The sequence below is a fragment of the Protomyctophum bolini genome (genome assembly GCF_963924005.1).
Source record: "Protomyctophum bolini genome assembly, chromosome: 7".
Lineage (NCBI taxonomy): Eukaryota > Metazoa > Chordata > Actinopteri > Myctophiformes > Myctophidae > Protomyctophum > Protomyctophum bolini.
In genome coordinates this window covers 19,600,096-19,621,308 of record NC_137868.1, presented here as the reverse complement: position 1 = coordinate 19,621,308, position 21,213 = coordinate 19,600,096, and the positions used below count along the sequence as shown (strand labels likewise).

At 42.2% G+C, this 21,213-nt stretch overlaps 1 protein-coding gene across 1 annotated transcript in view; it reads right to left on the bottom strand.

Annotated features, from left to right (window-relative positions):
• ascc3 (activating signal cointegrator 1 complex subunit 3) overlaps nucleotides 1-18,016 on the bottom strand; it is a 187,845-nt gene extending 169,829 nt beyond the window's left edge. The window contains exons 1-4 of the mRNA XM_080767693.1: nucleotides 17,925-18,016; nucleotides 17,112-17,246; nucleotides 5,796-5,949; nucleotides 2,251-2,825 (exon numbers count right to left, since the gene is read on the bottom strand). Of these exons, the coding sequence (XP_080623819.1) occupies nucleotides 2,251-2,825; nucleotides 5,796-5,949; nucleotides 17,112-17,201 (819 nt within the window). The 5' untranslated portion in view covers nucleotides 17,202-17,246; nucleotides 17,925-18,016. The remainder of the gene's footprint in view (nucleotides 1-2,250; nucleotides 2,826-5,795; nucleotides 5,950-17,111; nucleotides 17,247-17,924) is intronic.
• Nucleotides 18,017-21,213: the final 3,197 nt, after the last annotated feature.

The window sequence follows — 21,213 nt, the reverse complement described above, 5'->3', positions numbered from 1 at the left end:
CGACCGACCATAGTTTTGGGGGATTGTCCAGAAAGTATAAAATAGTGGAGGAACACTTTGGATATCATGTCCGCAGCTTTTATGCAGTGCGTTTATTAATGCCGGTAACATTCAAACCTATCAACAGCACGTCGTGAATTATTAGCAATAGCACAGAATAGATAGGCTAGACACAGGCAGGCAGACATGGAGAGAGAGATAGATACAGGAAGAGAGACAAAGAAAGAAAGAAAGAAAGAAAGAAGCATTATTATTGATGACTATTTATGGATGGCAACTAAGGTCAGTCAGGGGGTGCTCTAATTCTGACCCTCAGATTGGATTCAACATAACACTATTAACCCAGTAGGTAGGTAAATATGATCCCCCCCCCCCCTCTCTCTCTCTGCAACATACACACAGTGCACACAGCCACAGGCAAGCAGCTATACTGCTACAGACACACAGACTCAAGTGCACGGCGCGCGCGCACACACACACATACACACACACACACACACACACACACACACACACACACACACACACCCCATTTATGCAATCATGAGGGGAAAAAACAGATGATTGCCTAATAAATTATATTCATTAACTGGCGTGTCGGTCTCATTTTTGCTTTGTTCGCCTGAAGCTAGAGAGAGGATGAGAGAGAGAGGTAGAGAGAGAGGTAGAGACGACATTAGAGAGAAGCGCCGTCCTGTGAGAGCAGCCTATAGCAGGGGTCTTCAATGTTGTTCAGGCCAAGGACCACCAAATTAAAGCACTAGAATATTACTTATACAATCTGTATGGTAGAGCATGTTATTACAATAGAACTCATATACAATTGGGGTGGTTGTATTTAGTCTCCCTGCTCTTCTATTGAGACAATTAGATAGTGTCAAAGGTCATGTCTCACCAAGACAAGTTTCAATTCATCCCCTGAGCAAGGAGGCAAAAAATAAATGAAATCATGAGTCAAATCTGGGGTAGAAGAGGAAAGACATTTGAAAAGATATACCAAATGAGTTACAGACACATTGAGTCCATTACTCATTTGGTTCATTTGGCTGGGGGACCCCCTGGAACTGCCCCAAGGATGGGAGATGTACCACCGCGTCTGTCCCTGTTCCCCAAGTAACCTGCTGATACTTTTTAATGAGTTGTTTTCATTTGTGCCTATAATCAGCCAACAGCCCAGTGTTTATCTCGGAGTTTACAGCGCTTCAGATGTCCTCCTGCCTTTTTACCATAAAACTCTCAAGACTTGATAATACAGAGGACCTTAATGCAAATCCTCTCTAAATAATTACAAGGTCTTGGTGTCCTCTGTATAAAATGTACAGAATCCAGGCAGCTTATACTCAAATCTGCATTCCATTTTAACTTGCCCTTTGTTTGCAAAAGATTTAAGAGCCCGACTGAAAGCCAGACTTTTGGGTCCAAAGCCGATTCCGAGAGTCTGACCTAGAGTCCTAGACCACCGATTACTGATGTTTGGACCAATATTTTGTGAAAAACTAAACAAAAAAAAGTGCTAAATATTTATTAGATTAAAGTTTCTATTTGAGAGCATTTAACTTACGAGCAAAACAAAAACACAAATAACATTTTGATAGATAAAGGTAAAGATGTTGTGCCTAAAATGATATGCCTGTAAGGGCAGGAAGGGTAAGGGTAGGAAGTGGTTAAAAAAAGGGGAAACATTTGTTGTATAATTCCTGATACTGATGTTGTGATAATTTGGCGATATGTGGGCCAAACCCACATATCCGTCGGGCTCTCATATATATTCCCCCTGGGATGTTAAGGGGCCTTCATCTTCAGCTAAGGTCAAAACTGCTCATAGCAATTCCAGACTATAGTTGGAAACATAAAGGCCATGGCTGACATGGCCCAGGAGCGAACTGCAACCCTGGACGAAGCCCTAGAGACAACCAGGTGTAGGTCAAGGTTAGGAGAATCAGAGGAACGCCATGACACAAAGAATACCTCTGGGACAGATCAAACTTTACGTTGCTGAAATGCCAAGTTTGGTCTACACCGGATCTTTTTTTTAACCAGTGCGCCACAGATTGGAAATGTGTTACCATTGCATCGGAAATTACAGCCGACATGACAATCATTATAGGTGAAGGATTTCACACATATTTAATACTGATTAAGTGTTTAGTTGTTTTTAAACTGTTTAAACTGTTTCATGGCTAATCAAGTGTTTCAAATTGATTAAAAAATATTGGTAAAGTGGCGTGCGTGCGTGCAGCCCATGCTAACCTCATTCTGCAGCTCGTCGTCACTCTTGTGGGAGGCAAGCATCTCGAACAGGGAGGTGCACAGCTCCTCTGGGCTGGAGGAGATCATGTTGCCTCCGTCGAGGTACTTCTCCACCTCCGCCCTCAAGATGGCTCCGTCCCCAGAGCCCTGGGCAGAGGAAGAAGCCGCGGCTCCGTCCCCCTGCTGGCCCCCGACCCTCCTGGCGAGGAAGCTGTTGAAGTCCAGGCCCATGTCCTCGTCGGAGCTCTCGACCGGGGGCAGGTCCTCCACGGGGTCCAGCGTGTAGCAGTCGTAGGAGAAGGCGATGTTGCGTCCAAAGGAGGCGGAGCCGCTGCGTTGGCGACCGCGGCAGGCGCTCTGGGCCTGGACAAAGTCCTCCACCCGGGACTCTCCGAGCGGAGTCACGGCCCGCGTCACCGCCGCGCAGGAGGCCTCGGCCGCAGAGGCGGGGAACGGGCCGAACATCTGCTTGATGGCCCGCGTCTCCTCGGTGCCCACGTGGTCTTTGTTGTGGAAGGTCTCGAAGAGGAACACGGCGGCGCTTTCGATGGCGTCCTGGCCATCGTCAGCCCCCACTGGCAAGGAAGAGGAAACAAGGTACTGAGTGAGTCACATCATGGCTGTCATAATCATTAGTAAACAAATTAAGAAGCCCATTTTAAAAAAGCTATTTCAGCTGGTCGTACTGGTCGTCATTTTAATGGTTATGATTATTGTGGAACAACCACCATCACCAAGCTGTTACCATTAAGGGTATCTAGCTTTTGCAACAGCTAGTCTATGTTATTCTGCGTTGCAGCGTTTCTTTCACCGGGAGACATAAGCAGTAGCACCTTGAATTGAAGTATAGCCTGGAGAAAGAACTGGCCGTTTAAAAAAGAGATGCTGTGTGGCTGCTGCATTTCATTTGAATAATAATATTCCAAACAATTTAAAGCTTAACAAGAGCCAGGCTTAACAAAAGGAATGCGGACTAATTGTCCAATTAGAGAAGGGGGGAAAAATGTCAGAGAGAAATGGGTTGTGTGGGGGTGTATGTGTGTGTGGAAAGAGGCTGGGAGCATCCAGACCAGATGAAAAGGATTTAAACCAATTAAAATGGTCTAAAAGCATCTCAGCCTCCGCCTCACGTAGTGGAGCAGAATGGCGGCTTTCATCCTTCTTCAGAGTAAGCTTAAGAGCTTCTCTTCATTTGGATCTTAGTTAGATGGCTCAGAGCGAGTTGGAGACAACAAAGTGGCTGGGCAGCAGAACCATGACAACAGCAAATATTGAGTTACTCTTGACTGTCGCCAATAGAGAGAGAGAGAGAGAGAGAGAGAGAGACCAATGTAAAGCAAAGCCCCGTTAAATTAGCGAGACCTCTATCTTTTTATTCTACGTGATCCCTTGACCCGTTTACATCTACAAGCAAGTCCAAGTGTTAATTTGTTGCCCTGTTAAGTTTCACTTGTTAATGTTTCCGTAAACAAAAGCATGTTACATCATTTATGAACCTATCCAGTAGGTCCACCATTGTATACTGTCAGTTGTCACTGGGGTTTATTAGTCATCTGATGGCTGGTAACGAGGCTATATGCTTCCATGTTTACATTTAAACCACCTCTACTGCAAGTTTCAAATGTCTAACCCTATTGATATTTAAATGGAAGTTTAAAGCAGTGGTGCAACAGGATGAACATTAATCCAGGTTTACTGTGAAAATTAAAACCAAGTTTGAAAAACAAAAATTGTGAAAAACCTGAAAACTAGGTTTAAAGTTTCGTGCAACTGGATAAACCTTGATTTAAACCAGGTTAAGGCTAATCCTTCTTCGTGCAAACAGCCCTGAAAGTGAAGTAAAGATTTGTACTAATTAAAGGTCCTTTACTGGCCCTGGCTGGCTCCCCCCTAAGCTCTCGATTCAATGCATAAACACACATGTCTGTCTGCCTGCTAGGAACCGAGAGGAAGCTCTCCGTCCTTCAGACCTCCGTCTACTGTACGGCTGCTGAGCTCTAGCCGGAGGTGTCCTTTGGAGCTCTGATATCCCGTCGGAGGGTGCAGAGGGATTAGGAAGGTAGCGAGAATCCTGCCGCGTCTCAATCCCCACCCCGCTGTTTTTCCCTTCGCCTTCTCCCTCTCTGCCACCCCCTACCTCAGCCTTGACTGGCACCGCAACACCCCCCTACCCACCACATCGCATGCACACACGCATGCACGCTCGCTCGCTCGCACACACACACACACACACACACACACACACAGACACGCACAGAGGATCAGAATAGCAATAAGAACAGTGGAAGGGGGACCTTGGATACACCGCTGTCTTACTTAGGGAGGTATTTGGCAGGGATTTGGATTTAAGCTAATTATCAGGCACATCAGGGGCAGATAAATGCTATTACTGTTTGGTTGGTGCAAAATGACAGCCAATGGCGGTGCCACATATTGTGCATGGCGTCTCTGGGGGCACCCGTTATCTCCAAGTGGAGGCATAACCCTGCTCTTAGAACAAGAATTATTTTTGGGGGGTATTTGAAACAAAAAAATCGATCAGACTCCTCTCCTCCATAAAAAAAAGACTATGTATCTTCAACTGTACACTGTAGCATTTTTAACTGCCTGCCATTCAGCTTCACTATGCCTTCGAAGCATTCACTGCAGAGACTTCATAAAAACGAAAATAAAAAATTAATTACAGCTGTTGGGAGCTCGGCGAGCAATGCTAAGTAATCACTCTGGAGCAAAGATCGAATCACTCTGTTATTCTTCCCTGGTCTCGTTTGATCACTCTTCAAATGAAATAAATTAGAATGTGAATGATAATGTGTTTCAAGGCTGTGGAATGGATTTGAGATGTATGATAGAATTCTTTACTAGAATTCATATTCTTTCCCTGATTCCGATACCCACAACTGATACAGAGTACTGAATCGATGTGTATAATTTAAAAATAATCTAGGTTCTCAAATGGAACCAAAGGAGCCCATCAGTTATGGGCCAGGGGTGCTTGACATTAAAATATGTTTTGACAACCACTGATCTAGGAATAGATAGAAATGCCATTAAGCATTAATGATTGTTAAAGTGCAGCTACAAGTTAGTTTAAAAAAAAGTAAATAGCACAGAGTATAAAACGGTAGTGCCACGTCAACTGAACCAATCAAAACGTATTACGTACTGTATCGGTATCGGAACAACTCTAGTAGGGCCCGGCCGATATGGATTTTTGTGACAGATACCAATAACTTTTAGAGATGGGACATTCACTGATAACCGATATGCAACAGATTTATTTATTTATGAAAGAGTAGTTTGGAGTGACACAGACACTGGCATCACATTTTGGCTCAGACAAAATAGGCTGTATTTCAAATGAAAATAAAAATAAAGATAATCAAATCAAAAAACTTCCAAACAAGAGACGAGGAGCAATGCAATACCGATACATATCGTTAGACATTCCACCGATACGATATGACCCGATATGAGGCCAAATGAGGCCATATCGGTGGCCGATATATCGGTCGGACACTAAACTCTAGAATGGATTACCGTACCAATCTGTTTGGCTGCCTGAAGGATGCTCCTCAGCTCCTGAGAGGCGGCCTGCTGCTCAGCCTTGTTGTCCTGGCGCTGTGTGCAAAACTGGACAATCTTCTGCCATGTGAGGCCCTCTCTGGCAAACAGCTCCTGTCTCTTCAACCGCTTGGTCTAACAGACGCCAGGCAATGGGGAGAAACACAGAAAGGTGTACATTGTTATACACAACATTCATATGCATGGATGTTCTATTTGTTTGTGCACCAATAATAAGCTCGATTCGTACTGTACTTCGTTATGGCATTGCAGCTAAAAAAAATAGCAACAATGTGTTGCGATATACATGTCACATTGTGAGCTTGTACATCGGCTATTTTCGTCAAGCGACACCGTCGTACGACAGAGTGTAGCCTACTGTACATTAACGGGGGGGGGACGGGGGACAGCCGAGAGAATAATCAGACAGTTAGGACCTTACGCCTTATCTCTAAACGTCTGACTTAATTTTTTACTATTTTGAAAACATTTTAAGATTGTTCAACTAGCCGATCTACATCGACATGTTTTGAGCTTGTAGATTGACTATTTGAACTATTCAAAAATGTAAGGCCCTGGAAAGGGCTGAAGTGTCCTTGAGCAAGGCACTGAACCCCCAACTGCTGCTTAGTGGCCAACAGTATAAGACTGTGGTTGTAGTGTGTGTGTATGTGTATGTGTATGTGTATGTGTGTGTGTGTGTGTGTGTGTGTGTGTGTGTGTGTGTGTGTGTGTGTGTGTGTGTGCGTGTGCGCAGGGCGTTGCTGAAAATGAGCACTTGTGCTCAGCTACTACCCTGGATAAATAAAGGATTCAAAAAATATTTAAAATAAATAGGGCCCTCAGTGTTCATCCTTTGACAACTTATAAAATAGCTATACATTTTTCGGTGATAAATAAATATCCCATGCATGCAGTAGTTGCAGAATCTTTACAATATCCCATTTACCTTCTAGTTTTAAACGTTATCAGTATTTGGTACTTTCCATAGTTAAGATGAAGGTCTGTTTCTGTCGATTGCACGACATTTAATCTATTATGTTTTATTTGCTTGTTTGTTTTCTTGTTGGCTTTTTGGGGCGCCACAAAGCAACAAAGTAATTATGCTTAGGGAACCCATGTGGCCAGCAGCAGCCCCAATTGTTCATTCTGAACCATTATTATTGTATACACTCCAACAGACCACACAACTAATTAGGTTGCTTCTGAAGGTAACACTGTGTATACTTAATTAAATTGAATTGGGATTTGCCATTAGCCAACAAGTCTCTTGTTTGGTTCCAAGTTGTCCCAGGGTGAGATGGAGTTCAATCAATGAAACTTCGTCACATCGCAGTCACAAGGTCAAAGTGGGTGAAATGTGTGTTTGCGCAGTGTCAAAGGAAGAGTAAAAAAGAGTTAAAAAAATATACAGTTGATGCTGGTTATGCCCCCTTTTCCCTAGCCCAATGCAAAATACAAAATGTATTTTGTTCAGAAAATGAAGAAATCCTTATACAGTATATATATATTTTTTTTTAAACAAAGCAATACTGCCTCACCAAAGTTGGTATTATGACTTTATATATTGTTAGATACTTGTATGTGTCATTATTATTATCACCACTTTACATATTGTAAACTCAAGTAGAGTTAGGTTTTGTCCATCATTGATAAGAACAGCTGACAATGGATCTCCAAGCTGCTCTGCCGAAGAGGAGAGGGCAAAACCAGCTAACCCCACCCATTTTTTGAGTGGTGCAATGCAATCACTCCCTTACGGAGCTATGTGTGTGGCTGGGTGGGTGGGTGGGTGGCTGGCTGGGTATGAGCATGAAAACACCATGGCTGTTTTTCACCACCTGTGCGCAACCTAACACACACACAAGCACATAGTAACTGTATAGTGTGTATATATGATGATTTCGGTTGTGCCAGTACAGTACAGTGACAGTACAGCAGAGGGTACGGTAGAGGGACCCCCACACGGTAACTGTCATTTCTCAACAGTTTCGGACGTGGGGCGGCTCGCCAGATTCGCCCCGGCCCCCTGGGCGCATTCCTGGGGGCCTGGATGTACATTAGATAATTGACACTGGGTGAGAAATGGGTTACAAAATCATGGGTAATTTTTTTTATAAATCATAACTGTTCACACAACCCTGTAACAGAACGGAGCAGTGCAGTGCGCCGTGGACTCATTTGGCCTCAGAGCGGACGTGGAATGGAGGTATTAGATAACAAAAACACACACGTCTCCAAGAAAATAGGAAAGTTTGGTTGTATTTTCCTATTGTTCAAATTGAAAATGGCATGTAATTATCCCCGAGGCTGTATGTGGCCTTGTTGGGAGTCTTTAAGATAAGCAGCACACACACTAGATAAGCTGTGCGTGTGTGTGTGTGTGTGTGTGTGTGTGTGTGTGTGTGTGTGTGTGTGTGTGTGTGTGTGCGTGTGTGGGTGTGTGTGCGCGAGCGCGGATATGTGCATGTACAGTAGAGTATATAAAACTGAATTATGCCTGTTTCCAACAAAAATCTTGAATATCAGGCATATTTGGCAAAATGAATAAAAGTGTTCCCAAGTACGTTTTGTCCCATACTGATTATCTATTTCGGGTTCCCTACACCAATGATGAAGTAGGTAGGTGTCCTTTCATGGTATGGAATGGTATGGATTCAGCACCCCCACAAACCCCTAGTTAGTTGTCCCAGTCCCACAAGCTCACATTGGCCAATTTATATATTTTTTATGTTTTTCTTCTCTACTTTGATTGGATCCCACAAAGTTTCCAAGAGCAGAAGCATCAGTGCTGGCAACTTCTTATAGCACTGCTGGGCTGAGACATTTGCCGATCGAAAAAGTTGAGTATTTAGTAGTAATTCTCAACTTTGATTCAACTTGTGTTGGGGTGTCTGCTAATTGTGCTAAATGCCTAAATTGAAATTTGTAATTTATTGGCTCCCACACAGTTTCCCAGAGGAGTTCGGTTGGAAATAATTGAGGTGTTAGAAGACAGCTTTATGAACACATTGGTGAACAAAGCAATTATTTTGCTGATGGCTAAAAAGGTGGCATGAAAATCTGTAAAAGATTGATTACATTTGTGATTATAATGTAAAGGCAGCACTCATTCACACCAGCCTGCCAGGTACATTGTCTGCTGTTGACGTTTATATATAAATATATATACTGTTTATATATAAATATATATAGGTTTTTGAGTGGTGCAACCACTCCTATAGACAGCTATGTGTGTCCCTGGGTCTGTCTGAGCACGAAAATAGCGTTATAGCATTTGTTCCCGAGGTAGTGTCGAAGGGAGCAAGACACTGAACCCCTAATTGCTCCTGATGTGCTGGTTAGTGCCATTGTTTCAACTGAATGGGTGAATGTAATGCACAATCTATGTAAAGCGCCTTGGATAAAGGCGCTATATAAATGCACCATTTACCAGTACAGTACAGTACAGTACAGTACAGTACAGTACAGTACAGTACAGTACAGTACAGTACAGTACAGTACAGTACAGTACAGTACAACTCACTTCAGACAGGTCTGATTTTTTTAATAGCATGTGGTTATATCGCTTTATATGGATCTGAAATGGCAGCGTTAAAAAACAACTTTTATCCCTGAGCCGGTTGCTAGGTAACACCTTGCTCACCCCTGCCCACACGGAACATGCTCGCACATGTGTAGACTTATAATTACGATCTGCTCTCGCTGTTTTCGATTAAACTACGTCGATGTCCGTTTGTGCTAATCAGAGGTTCGGATCTGATTTCAGATTTTTCATGGCATTGCGATTGAAAGATTTCTGGAGAAAGATTGCTAGCGTGAGCTAATGCTAGCCTTTTCTTTTCCTCTCATTTGCCGAGACGGGAAAACGGACGGTCTTTGAGTTGTAATCTCCCAAATTCCGGCCTGTGCAAACTAACTACCACTTGTGGCCACACGGCAGCAGTCTAAGTGTTAAGAATGTCTTGATAAGGGCTACTGATTGATTTATCTTGATCAAATAAAACTAAATTGAGTGTGCAGTATTCACATACTGTACTGATGTGCTGGCTAATATGAAGATCGCAGGTGAAACATCAACATAAAATGTATACCATTCAAAATGTTAAATATTAGTATGGTGATGTATAATGTAGACAAAATCCTAACGTATTATATTAACTTAATATTATAAGTAACTACTAACTACACCAATGTGAATGCTTGTCTGCATACAATATTATAACATTTAAATAGGTATTGGACTGCTGGGTAACCATTAACCAATTTCAACATTTTAGGAAGTTATTGTAAACATTAATTGATGAATTCAAAAGAATGAAATGATCAACAGCAAACTATTTACAATTCTGTGAGACATCCCAAACACTGATGCAAAATCAGCACACGCTTTACAAAATGTGTACTTAAGTCTTTGACACTCTGGCGGAGTGGCGCAGGTTCTGTCAAGCCTCTCACATATCAACAACCCACAGGTCAGCACAGCATTAGCCCAGGCTGCATAGAGGGAGGATTTGAAATAATCTTTTCACATTTTACAGTGGGGGTATTGCTATCTCTTCGGGTCAGGAAGTTCAGCCTGGGAGGCCAGGAGAAGCATTAACACAATGACTCAATTACAATCAGCACTTTCAGTCATGTCGTCTAAAACTGCGTATTTTAACACAAGCTCAAAGATAATCTTGGAGTGACCCTCTGTCCTCTTTTCCCTGAAGCAGCATTTCTTTTTTTTTACTCCGAGGATTTAACCGAGGGGGTGAGTGGGGCAAAAGTAGCTGTGTGACAAGCAGTCCCAACTTAGTTTCAAGTCTGAAGAAAGTACAGTTAGTATGAAGACATTTGAGATACTGAAGTGAGTGTGAAGATATGACAGCCAGTAGAGGTCGGTCTCTCTCTCTCTCTCTCTCTCTCCCTTTCTATGTCACAAAACGACACAAGACGGACTGACAATGTAACAAACCGCTCTTGATAAAACCAGATCAAAAGCCTACCTAAAAACGTACTGAAGCACAAGACAGGCTTTGTTGCAAGCTAAATATAACATCTGCCAGAGAAAATGGTGTTTATTTATTATTCTTTATTTATTCATTTTGACTGGAGAAAAATCTTTGGGGAGGCATTTAGTTAGCACAATTATTTTTATCCAATTAAAATGTCAGTTTTTTTTTATAGAAAATGCTGCTAGGAGGCACTCCCTGCACTTTATTGTTCAAAAAATAATGTTGAAATGTTTTTAATTATCCCCCCAAGCCGAAGGCGGTGGATAGAGATGATGTATTCACGGGTGTTTGTGTGTCTGTCTGTCTATGAATTCAAAGCTTATCTCAGCTGAGCTGGACCGATCAGTGTCAGCCTGTGCACGCAGTTTTGAGTGCCAAGGAAAACACTCAAATAAATCTTTCAAATTGGTCTCATGGGTGCTACAACAGCCTATAACCCTTGAACATTCTGTATAGTTCCCCATGGATTCCTTGCATCACGATGCAACTCCCACATACTAGCCCACACCCATTTCTATTTTTTAACTATATTTTCAGTAATAATCATTGATTAATATTGTCCCAAAAATCTAAATTATTGGCTGATGGTTGGTGACAAAAAGAAAAATCACACTCGTGTGAAGTGATGGGCGCCCAGATTTTTGTTCTCATATCCGTGATAAAATGTATACATTTATTACAAGCTGTAGTGTATGTATAGCAGCGAGACAGATGACGTCTTACCATAATTTACCTAAAGTCTATAGACTTGGCTGGGACGGAAAATGCATAATTATTAAGCTCTGTGGGCATGTTCTCTCTTCTGCGTCATCAGTGCCCATACCCGAGGCGGGGTTGGGGAAAGGGCCTTTCTGTCTGGAGTTTGCATGTTCTCCCCATGTCCCCAAGGGTAGTTACCCTCACAAAAAACATGCAGTAATCCTGGTCTCTAAACTACCTCCCCCTGGCCAGCCGGGTCGCCTGATGGAGGGGAAAGGAACTGGTCAAAATAACATGTTATTTCCACGTGCTATGTCCGGCCGGGGAAACGCTCCCCTGTCAGGTGAAAAGAAGCAGCTTGGAATCCTCATACATGGAAGCATGAGGTCAGTCCGCTCCCCAGGTTGGCAGAGGAAGTATAGCGCACAGGATTACATTAGATAATTGACACTGGGTGAAAGAATGGGTTGCAAATATCGTGGGATAAAACATTTAATTATAATTAATAGGCTCTCGACAAACATTAAAAGTCCATCGACTTGGCTGGCCGCCACCTATGACGTAATTTCAGAAAAAGCCATGCCAAAAAAAGGACAAAAAAGTAAAAGATTGGTCAATGATTGGAGAGCTGTATGCCTGTGCCAGAGAATACTATACTTAATGGGAGAAAGCAGGTGGTACTGCAGAATGTTTTGAGTCTCTTCAAGGGAATGGGATCTGAAGAGGGTCCCACCCGCCAAGGTAAAAGGAACCGGGCACTCACAATTGTAGTACAGGCTGCTACTGTACATTGTGATGGACAATGACATCATCCTGTTGAAGTAGCAGCAGTACAGCCTGAGTCTATCATGCTCAAGTAGCTCAAATTGGTGTCTGAGAGCTCTATAGAATGTTTTCGGCGGGTTCAGTCATATATACTCACTCACTGCCCTAGACAGTGAGCTCTTTGCACTGATTGGTGGATGTCACTTCAGACAGAGCAAGAAGCCTTCTCAGACCACCACTGAGGCCACTGATAACATCTTTTCACTCACTATAGTGATTATGTTTTGAAGGGTGCTAGTCCCTCCGACGTCTGGCTTTCTGAAATTATGTCATATGGCAGCCAAGTCTATGGACTGTTAATGTTTGTTTGTTAGTACAATGTTTGTTTAAAGGAGTGAGGCGCCCCTCCCTTCACACAAGTGTGATTTTTATTACCTGTTAAGTTAAAGCAGTAGCTTTGGGTCAAAGCTACTGCTCGACGATGACTCTGAGTTTGATGTTAGCAACAGAGAATCTAGGCCAATGGCGTTATATTAAATAATGAGCTTTAATTGACTTGGATCTAGGCGTAGATTCAATAAATGCTAGCGCTGTTAGTGTTTTAAGAAGTAGTGAAAAGAGCAGATCGAAAAGTTAGCAAGCAACGTGGTGTGAGTTTGTAGATCTGCTATTTGTAGTTTGGGTCCTGCATGGGCAAAAGTCCGATTTCTCTTTTAGGTCTAAAAGGTCAAATGTTTGGGAAAACACAGTTCTACAGTATATAGATAGACAGTAAATATTCAGGACCAAATGTTTACTTAACCGATTACCTCACAAAGGTGAGCAACTCTCACAGCCACAACACCAGAGGGAGTATAAATAATGATCTGGTGCCACCCACATATAGAACAAAGATGGGTAAATTCACTTTCCACAGCACTGCCACTCAGGTGTGGAATGCCCTGCCCCCTTCCCTTAAAACAAACAAATCACTGGCTTCCTTTAAAACCGGTCTGAAAAATTACCTATCAATATCAGCTGGTCAAAAGGAGAGAAGATGACTGCCCAACCTCGTTTTTTTTGGTATGAAGATTTATTTAGATTTGTTGGTACACCTGTAAATAACTTTCATGTGTTGTGAGTTATCCTCGATTACTATCATCACTGTATTATGAATGCATTGGGACCCGAATGGAAACAAGACCGCAAGGACTTTTTTCGGTGCCATCCTTTTGGATAAAAATGTGCTTTTGTGACTGTACCATGTACTGTTTTTCTGCATATGAGATTGTCTAATAAAATAATCAATCAATCAATCAATCAAAAGACGATAATAATGTTTAACAATAGTTCTTAGATTGCGGTCCCAGAGATTAGAGTACGTTCAAATGGCCTGATGCATACTGTATCACACTGGGAGTCCTTGAAATTAAAAAGGTTGAGAATCACTGCTGTAACGGATGTGATTTAAGCCTACCTTGAGGTACTGTATGAAAATCAATTAGACCACAATATAACCGTAGTACTATTCCAACTGGTATAAATCTTTGGCATTTTTTCCTAAGGATTTTCACTGGTCTGTCTGGCACACATAGTGAAAATAATTAAGCTAATTTGTAAATGCCGTCATCAATTTAAGTTTGTCAGTAAGTATTTTGCACTTAAAGTGTCACCATACTCTGAGGGCAAACTTAAATGGTATTCTTTCCCGTTCACCATATGCCGAGAAGATGAAACACTGAAACACTATGCTCACAGAAACTATGCTGGCAGGCAACTAATTGCCAGAACTTTTTCATCACCTTTAGGCCAGCCAATCTAAGATTAGACCCAAAAGAGTTTGACCCGTCATTTGGGCAAGTGGCTATGGCCGTTTTTAGCCCAAGGAGTGTTTTTCGTGCAAAGCTAATGCTTGGAATGGGTTCAGAATCATGAATAACCCCTATACTTTGACATGCCACATGCTACTTAAAGCATAATTCAGATGTGAAATGTTTGCCTTATATAGGTTTTCAATGGTACCCCAACATTCAACCCCTGAATTTACCATGATCCAAAATGTATAGAATAATCAATGTTTGAGTGTTGCTAACCACTTCTACACAAAGCAATGTGTGTCCGTATGTCCCTATGTCTGTATGTATGTATAAGCACGGAAGTACCTTTGTTTCACTGTTTGTGTCACTGTTGCACAGACTAACACAAAGTCACACACACACACACACACACACACACACACACACACACACACACACACACACACAGTACAAATATTCTCAGATCTACAAGCTCGCGGGGAGCCCGGGTTCGAACTAGCGACCTTGCGGTTACCATCCAGCCACTCTACCCCTAAGCCACTGCCGCTATGTGGGTCTGTGGGCCTGAAAGTGTTTTGTGCAACATGGTCATTATTTTTGAATAAACGTATAATCGATATATATCGAATCGTGGCTTCTGTATCGTGATACTTATCTATCGTGAGATTGCAAGCAATATCCACCACTAGTACACAGTACTATGAAAGGGTTACGTCCGAAAGGGTTGAGAAATGACAGAGTTACCAAGTGGGGGTCCCCGGGGGGTCCGTGTGGGGGTTCCCGGAACATCCAGAGCCCCAGGGCTCGTACTGTAGTGTACTCTGTGCGACTTTACTCTGTGCTGTACTGTACTGGCCACTTTAGGTGTTGCAGCTTTCCGTGCTCAGACATACATGCATACAGACATACGCACACACATAGTTCTGTAATGGAGCAGAGGCACCGCTCAAAAACACAAAGACATTATCAAAAGTCCCAGCAAACATCAGGCCACCATAATGATTTTGGTCAGCATTGTCTGTGCCAGTATGCCTTTGTTGAGCATTGGTCAGCAGCATACTGTTTAAAAGCTAAATGTTTCAGTGTAGAAGTCTTCATAGGTCCAAAATGGCCGACTCAATGCCTAATGGACCCGGGGAATACATTCCAAAATCCATTTAATTAAATTTTCTTAAATTGACCAAAACACTAATAAACCTGTGATTTATTTCCAGATTGGTTCTGAGAGACCGACTAGGAGGCCGTCGACTCAAGCTTTATATGGAAACGACAAACCAAACAATTAGTAATTATAATTGCCATTATAAAGGCTGTTCCACCAGTAGATGACAGTGATAGGCTGCCCCATAATATAATCTAGCAGCTACAGTATAGCAACCTTACCTACATTATCACACAATGAAATAAAATGTTAAATGGATGATTCAAGCAATAATTAGTAATAATAAGTAATAATAGTCAGATTAGTTGTGCCTTCCTAGGCCTGTGGTGATTAATTAATCTGTCACATAGGCATAATATTATTGCTGTTCAAATGTCAACTAAAATAACAAAGTAAACCTTTTGTCACATATTTGTTTTGTGGCTTACGCCTTTTATTGGTTTTTTGAAGGGACAGACAGTAGGCTGACAGGAAACGGGAGAGAGATGGGGGAAGACATGCAGTAAAGGCTGTGTCGGGCTCGGGAGTCAAACCCGCGGCACACTGAGACTGGATTACCAGTCGGGTGCCCAGACGGTTACGCCACCGCCTGGGCTAACTTTTATTTGCAAGTTATGGTGGACTGTATTAAATATGAACAATTGTGAAAGCAATAGCCTAGGACCCAATTGATCAATCGTGTTTTTATCAGGCAACCTGCTAAAGTGGACTGATCACCTCCTACTAAGGCTATAATACTGTGATCTGTCTGCACTGCAAAAGTCCTCAGCATTCATTTAAAGGGATCTATCAAACATGTATGGGGCCATTTTAACATCTACTACTCAGGTTTATGTGAGCACCCCAGACAGTTTTTAAGTTGCTTGATTTAGTATTTAGATATTTGATTTGGATATTAATTGTATCAGACACGCCCCTTTCCTATACAAACTATAATGTTTCGGAGCATTAAAAGTGAGTTGCGACCCCTTCTTTCGCTTATGTGCTGCTCAGCACTGAATGTGCTGGGGGATGTGCATATTTTTTGTCTTGTGTTGAAGATTAAACATAATGATAAACAGACCCGGGAGTCGGTACCTGTGGTAATAGAATCAGAACAGAGCCGGATCCAACTGACCATAATAAAACATGGACCCGTCCCAAACCAAGACCATCGGAGGTTATCGTCTCAGGTTTGAGGGTTTGGGGAGACATAGTTCGATCAGTTGTCATACATGTGTTTGATGGCTGTCATTATCTCAGAAGGACAAGCATGTCAAAAAGGTAGAGTAAGTGATTTCACTTAATTCAAATATCACTTATTTTTTTGTTTTGTTGTGATAATCCTCCCTACTATAGAGTGTGCTGACCATATAATGAGTTCCTCCCTGTCCCCAGTTAACCCCTGGGGGTCAAAAAACCTTAGGTTTCGTTTTTGGTTCTCTATCCTGATTGGATGAAAGGCTGGGTCCCAAGGCAAAAACGAAACCTAAGGTTTTTTGAGTGAAATCACTTACTCTACCTTTAACAGCAAAGAAATATGCATCATGATGCAACTCTCGCATTTTAGCCGGTTGCCATGTGTCATAGATGTTATTATGACAATATGACATAACCCATTAAACCAAACCGGGAAAGCGTACAGTACACTTTAGATTTTTGCATTGGCTTTTCAAAAATAGCTGATCTACAAGCTTACAGCGCGTCACTTTGTGCAGCGCTGCCAGCTTGTACATCTGCTATTTTTGAAAAAAAATTGAAGAAATCTTGAAAGTGTGCGAACTATATACATATTGATTTAGTAGGCGTTTGTAGAATCGGCCTCAGTTCTTACTTAATGGGATAACATACGAGCAACAGATGCTGTAGACTAGAGCGTCATAGACCATTCCTCACCCTCAAATCGTAGACATGTTCAGCTGCATCGTCCCCCTTGCTGACGTGGGAAAAGGAGCGCAGTGCCCCTGTGAGCCGCGGTGGAGACATGGCTCTGTGGCTCTGTGGTCCATAGAGTGGTACTCCAATGTATCACTGGCACACAAACATATGTCACACACAGATATTATATCAAGGTTAAATATCAAGACATTTAACATAATAGCCTAGAATCTCTATTCATGTTGTTCAATGTTGTTACACCATAATGACTGAAGCCTCCGTGTTAAAAAACAACACTTTCCACAATGATTAACTCTGCCATCCTCATCATGGTATATAGTATACAATACTAGCTCACTACAGCCTGGGACAGAGGCTACACTACATAGGAAACAATTAAGTCCCCAGCACTTTTGGGGGGTTATCCTATTAGCCTCTGCCTTAGACTGTACCTCATGCTGTTTACATTTTTTACTAATAAAGTATTCAATCAATCAATCAATGCATGACTTCATCTACATGAGAGGCAGCTATCTGTTATAGTTATAGTGTAACTACTCAGTAATTCGGTAACATTGCAGAGGCTTGGTGGTCAACTAACATTAATTACATTCGGCACAATATACTGTCCGTCAAGTGTCACAGTATGTCGTTATTATAGATAAAGTTTTACGAATGCAAAGTGAACTGACAGATAGCATGCTAGCTGGCTAACTTAGCATCCCTGCCACGTCTCCAAATTGTTTTCTTACGAGGTCTCGGGGGCTTGACAACAACATACAAACGACTTATCTTAACTCACCATGTATAAAAACAGTAATATTAACTTACATTGATTTAATTCCGCACTTTCGCAAGCCCGTTATGACAGTCTGACAGGGGTACTGTCTGCTGCTAATGTCAACACAAGCGGCATGTGAACGCAAACCGCAAAGCATTGTGGGTAGTGTTGTTCTTTACGAACCAGACTGTATGGCGAGATGGCGAATGTAGGACTACAATTTCCATAATGCACACAGGGACACGTTTTGATTTCGCAAAGAGGAGAGGAACTGCGCTTTTGTTTGTTTTAATAAAGTTATATATAAGGTTTTGAAACACGTAGTTCATGTCTACAGCCAATTGTTTTGTTTGGCCGTTTTATTTTGAAACATTCACACGTTAATATACGATCCTGTGCCTGTCCTGTACCTGCCATAATCAATTCAATCAGTCATCAAATCAACATCAACAAACAGTGAGTAAAAGTACCTCAAAGTACCTTTACAGTAGGCCTACCTACAGGATAACATATAGGCTAACATTATGTGTGATGCATGGGTCTTTCAGCTATATTACTGTACTTTTCTTTTCTTCCTTTTAATAAGATTTAGTATGAGGCCGTTTGAAAACCTGTGTTCATAATTGTTATGTGTATTATAATTGTATTTCTTTAATGTTGAGCCTGCTGTGGCCATCAATGGTTATTTCTTATTTCGACAGACAAAACTGTTAGTGATATTATGGGTGGTGTGTGTTTTAATGATCCGCTAGCATATTTTCAATAGGCCCTACAATAACATAATCTTGTTTATGAAAGAACAAATAAATAGTGCAAATTATTCTGTATCAATCTAAATAAACACATCAAAACAACATTAATTCACAGCATAAAAAAACAAGCATAACCAAATAAAAACAGATTAAAAACTAATTTCAACTCCACTAGAAATGCAGTTAATCTATAGAGTTCATCTTATCTAATGCATAAGAATGCATAGGCTACCTCACAAATTCATATACTAACTTCATTTTATCGTAGTGGTTAGTATAAGAGTAGATTTACGTTCAATAGAACGCGTTGCAGGCATTGTGAGCTTGTAGTCGATGTGCTATTCCACACACACTCACAAATCACACACACACAGACACAGTTGCGTATACCCAGTGAATACTGGATCCTCTGTGCAACTGGCTAGCTCCCAGTACGTTCCGCCTCTGCAACCTTCTTTAGTACATCCTCGTCGGTTGCTTTGGGATGCCCTTGTTGTGATCGATGCCCACGTGTCGGTTCCCAAAGCACAGGTTTGCAGCGTTTGCTGACTGGGAGCTCCAGGTGTCTGTGGCAAAGACTGGCCAGCTTCATTCTCCTGGATGCTATCTATCTCACTCACTCACCATTCACCCCTGGTATACCATCACCCCCTCCTTCCTTGTACTGCACACAGCATTCTGGTGTAACACTCGTGCACGATCTATTTATACAGCGCTTTTATCCAAAGCTTACTTAGGTTGTGCATTACATTCACACATACATTCATACACTGATGGTGGAGGAAGCCATGCATGCAAGGCACCAACCTGCACATCGGGAGCAATTAGGGGTTCAGCATCTTTCTCAAGGACACTTTGACACTATCTCTGGGGGAGCCTGAGATCGAACTGGGAACCTCACGGTTCCCCTCCGGCCGCTCTACCGGCCACTCTACCCCTGAGTCACTGTCACCCTCATCATGGGAGTTCTGCAGGCTTCAGGGTCTAGCATTCCCAGCCATAGGATAACAGTCTCTGCAGTGCAGTCTGCAGTCATATAGAGAAGAAGCTGGGCGTAATAAGTGGGGGGAAGTGCCTTCCTTACTTCAAGGTCTTGCTCTGAAGTTAAACCCATGAAAAAAAAAATCAGACCCGTCTGAAGTAAATGGTACTGTACTGTACTGTACTGCAGGGGTTCTCAACCTGTGGGTCGCGAGTCCCTTCGGGGGGTAATGGAAATGAAAATGAAGAGTTTACATATAGTACACATAGTACAGTATTTATTTATGGTGTATTGTCTCTATTAAGGTTATTGTAGCAGTAATTGTAATTTTTATTGGGGGTCGGGAGGGGGCGGGGCGGGTGTCCCGAGACATTGCCAAAGCATCTCTGGGGGTCCCCAGCCAAAAACATTGAGAACCCCTGCTCTACTGTACTGTACTGTACTGTACTGGCCCTCCTCCCTGGCCTGTGTGTGTCTGTGTCTGTGTGACAGTGACACTTGGTGGTGAACAAACGCTATAACGCTATTTTCGTGCTCAGACAGACCCAGGGACACACATAGATGTCTATAGCAGTGGTTGCAACACTAAAAAAGAAAAACACACCAGGGCCCTAGACGGTTGCATAGAGGCAGCCTTGCACAGGCCAGCTAGGTGCATGTCCACATAACAAACCTTCTTTGAAGGAAAACACGTTGATAACCTGTGCAACAGACTGCAACAGATACCTTACTTTGTAAGGCGATGGAGTGCACAGGCAGATCATCCTAGTGTTCTACCAGGTGACCATAGCCTAGTGAATATGGCATCCTAATCTTAACAGTGCAAATGAAAATCAGACTTGCCAGCATGCACACAACAGCGATGAAGGTAGTCTCGCGTGGCCAGCCCTCCTCCAATCTTGCTAAGCCTGAGACCTGAGGTTACTATGAAGGTTGTAGGAAAGTCTATAGGCTTACTCATGAAGTGTCTTCACTGCCTTTACATGTACGAGTAGGCACTGGGCAGTCATGAAACAACCAACAAGCAAGAATTACTGCAGACATTCAACATCTCTTCTCTGAGTATGGACCTCTGCAAGAAAGGAGACTGTGTGCCAATGTGAATCAATCAGCTTGAAGCTATTATTTGTTCCAGCCTCCATCAAGCTGCTGAACTGCTAAATCATATAGAACAATATGTGCAATAAATAAGCACATAGTGCCTTTCCACTTTAATTTGTATAGTTTAGTTTGTTGATGTTAAATGTATAGTCAAATGTTTCTTCCCTTTCATTATGTTTAAGATGTTTTTATGTGAATGATTATCTATCATTCTGTCATGTTTGTGTGATGTTTTCTCCAATGAACTGTAGGCAGTGCCCAAGTCACATTTCTACATTTAACCTTAATCTAAACCTTGAAGATCCTTTAATGTTGTAATGAATTGTCTGCAGAACATGTCAATGCATTCAAACACAAATTTCACGTTCAGCCAGTCCAGCTCAGCCTAAAGATGTTGTGTATTCTATGCAGTACGCACCATATTTTCCTTTGTTTGGTCTAAGTTCTAAGATCTTTGTTTGGTCTGCTGAGTGGGAATGTGATATATCTTGCTTGTGGCTGTGT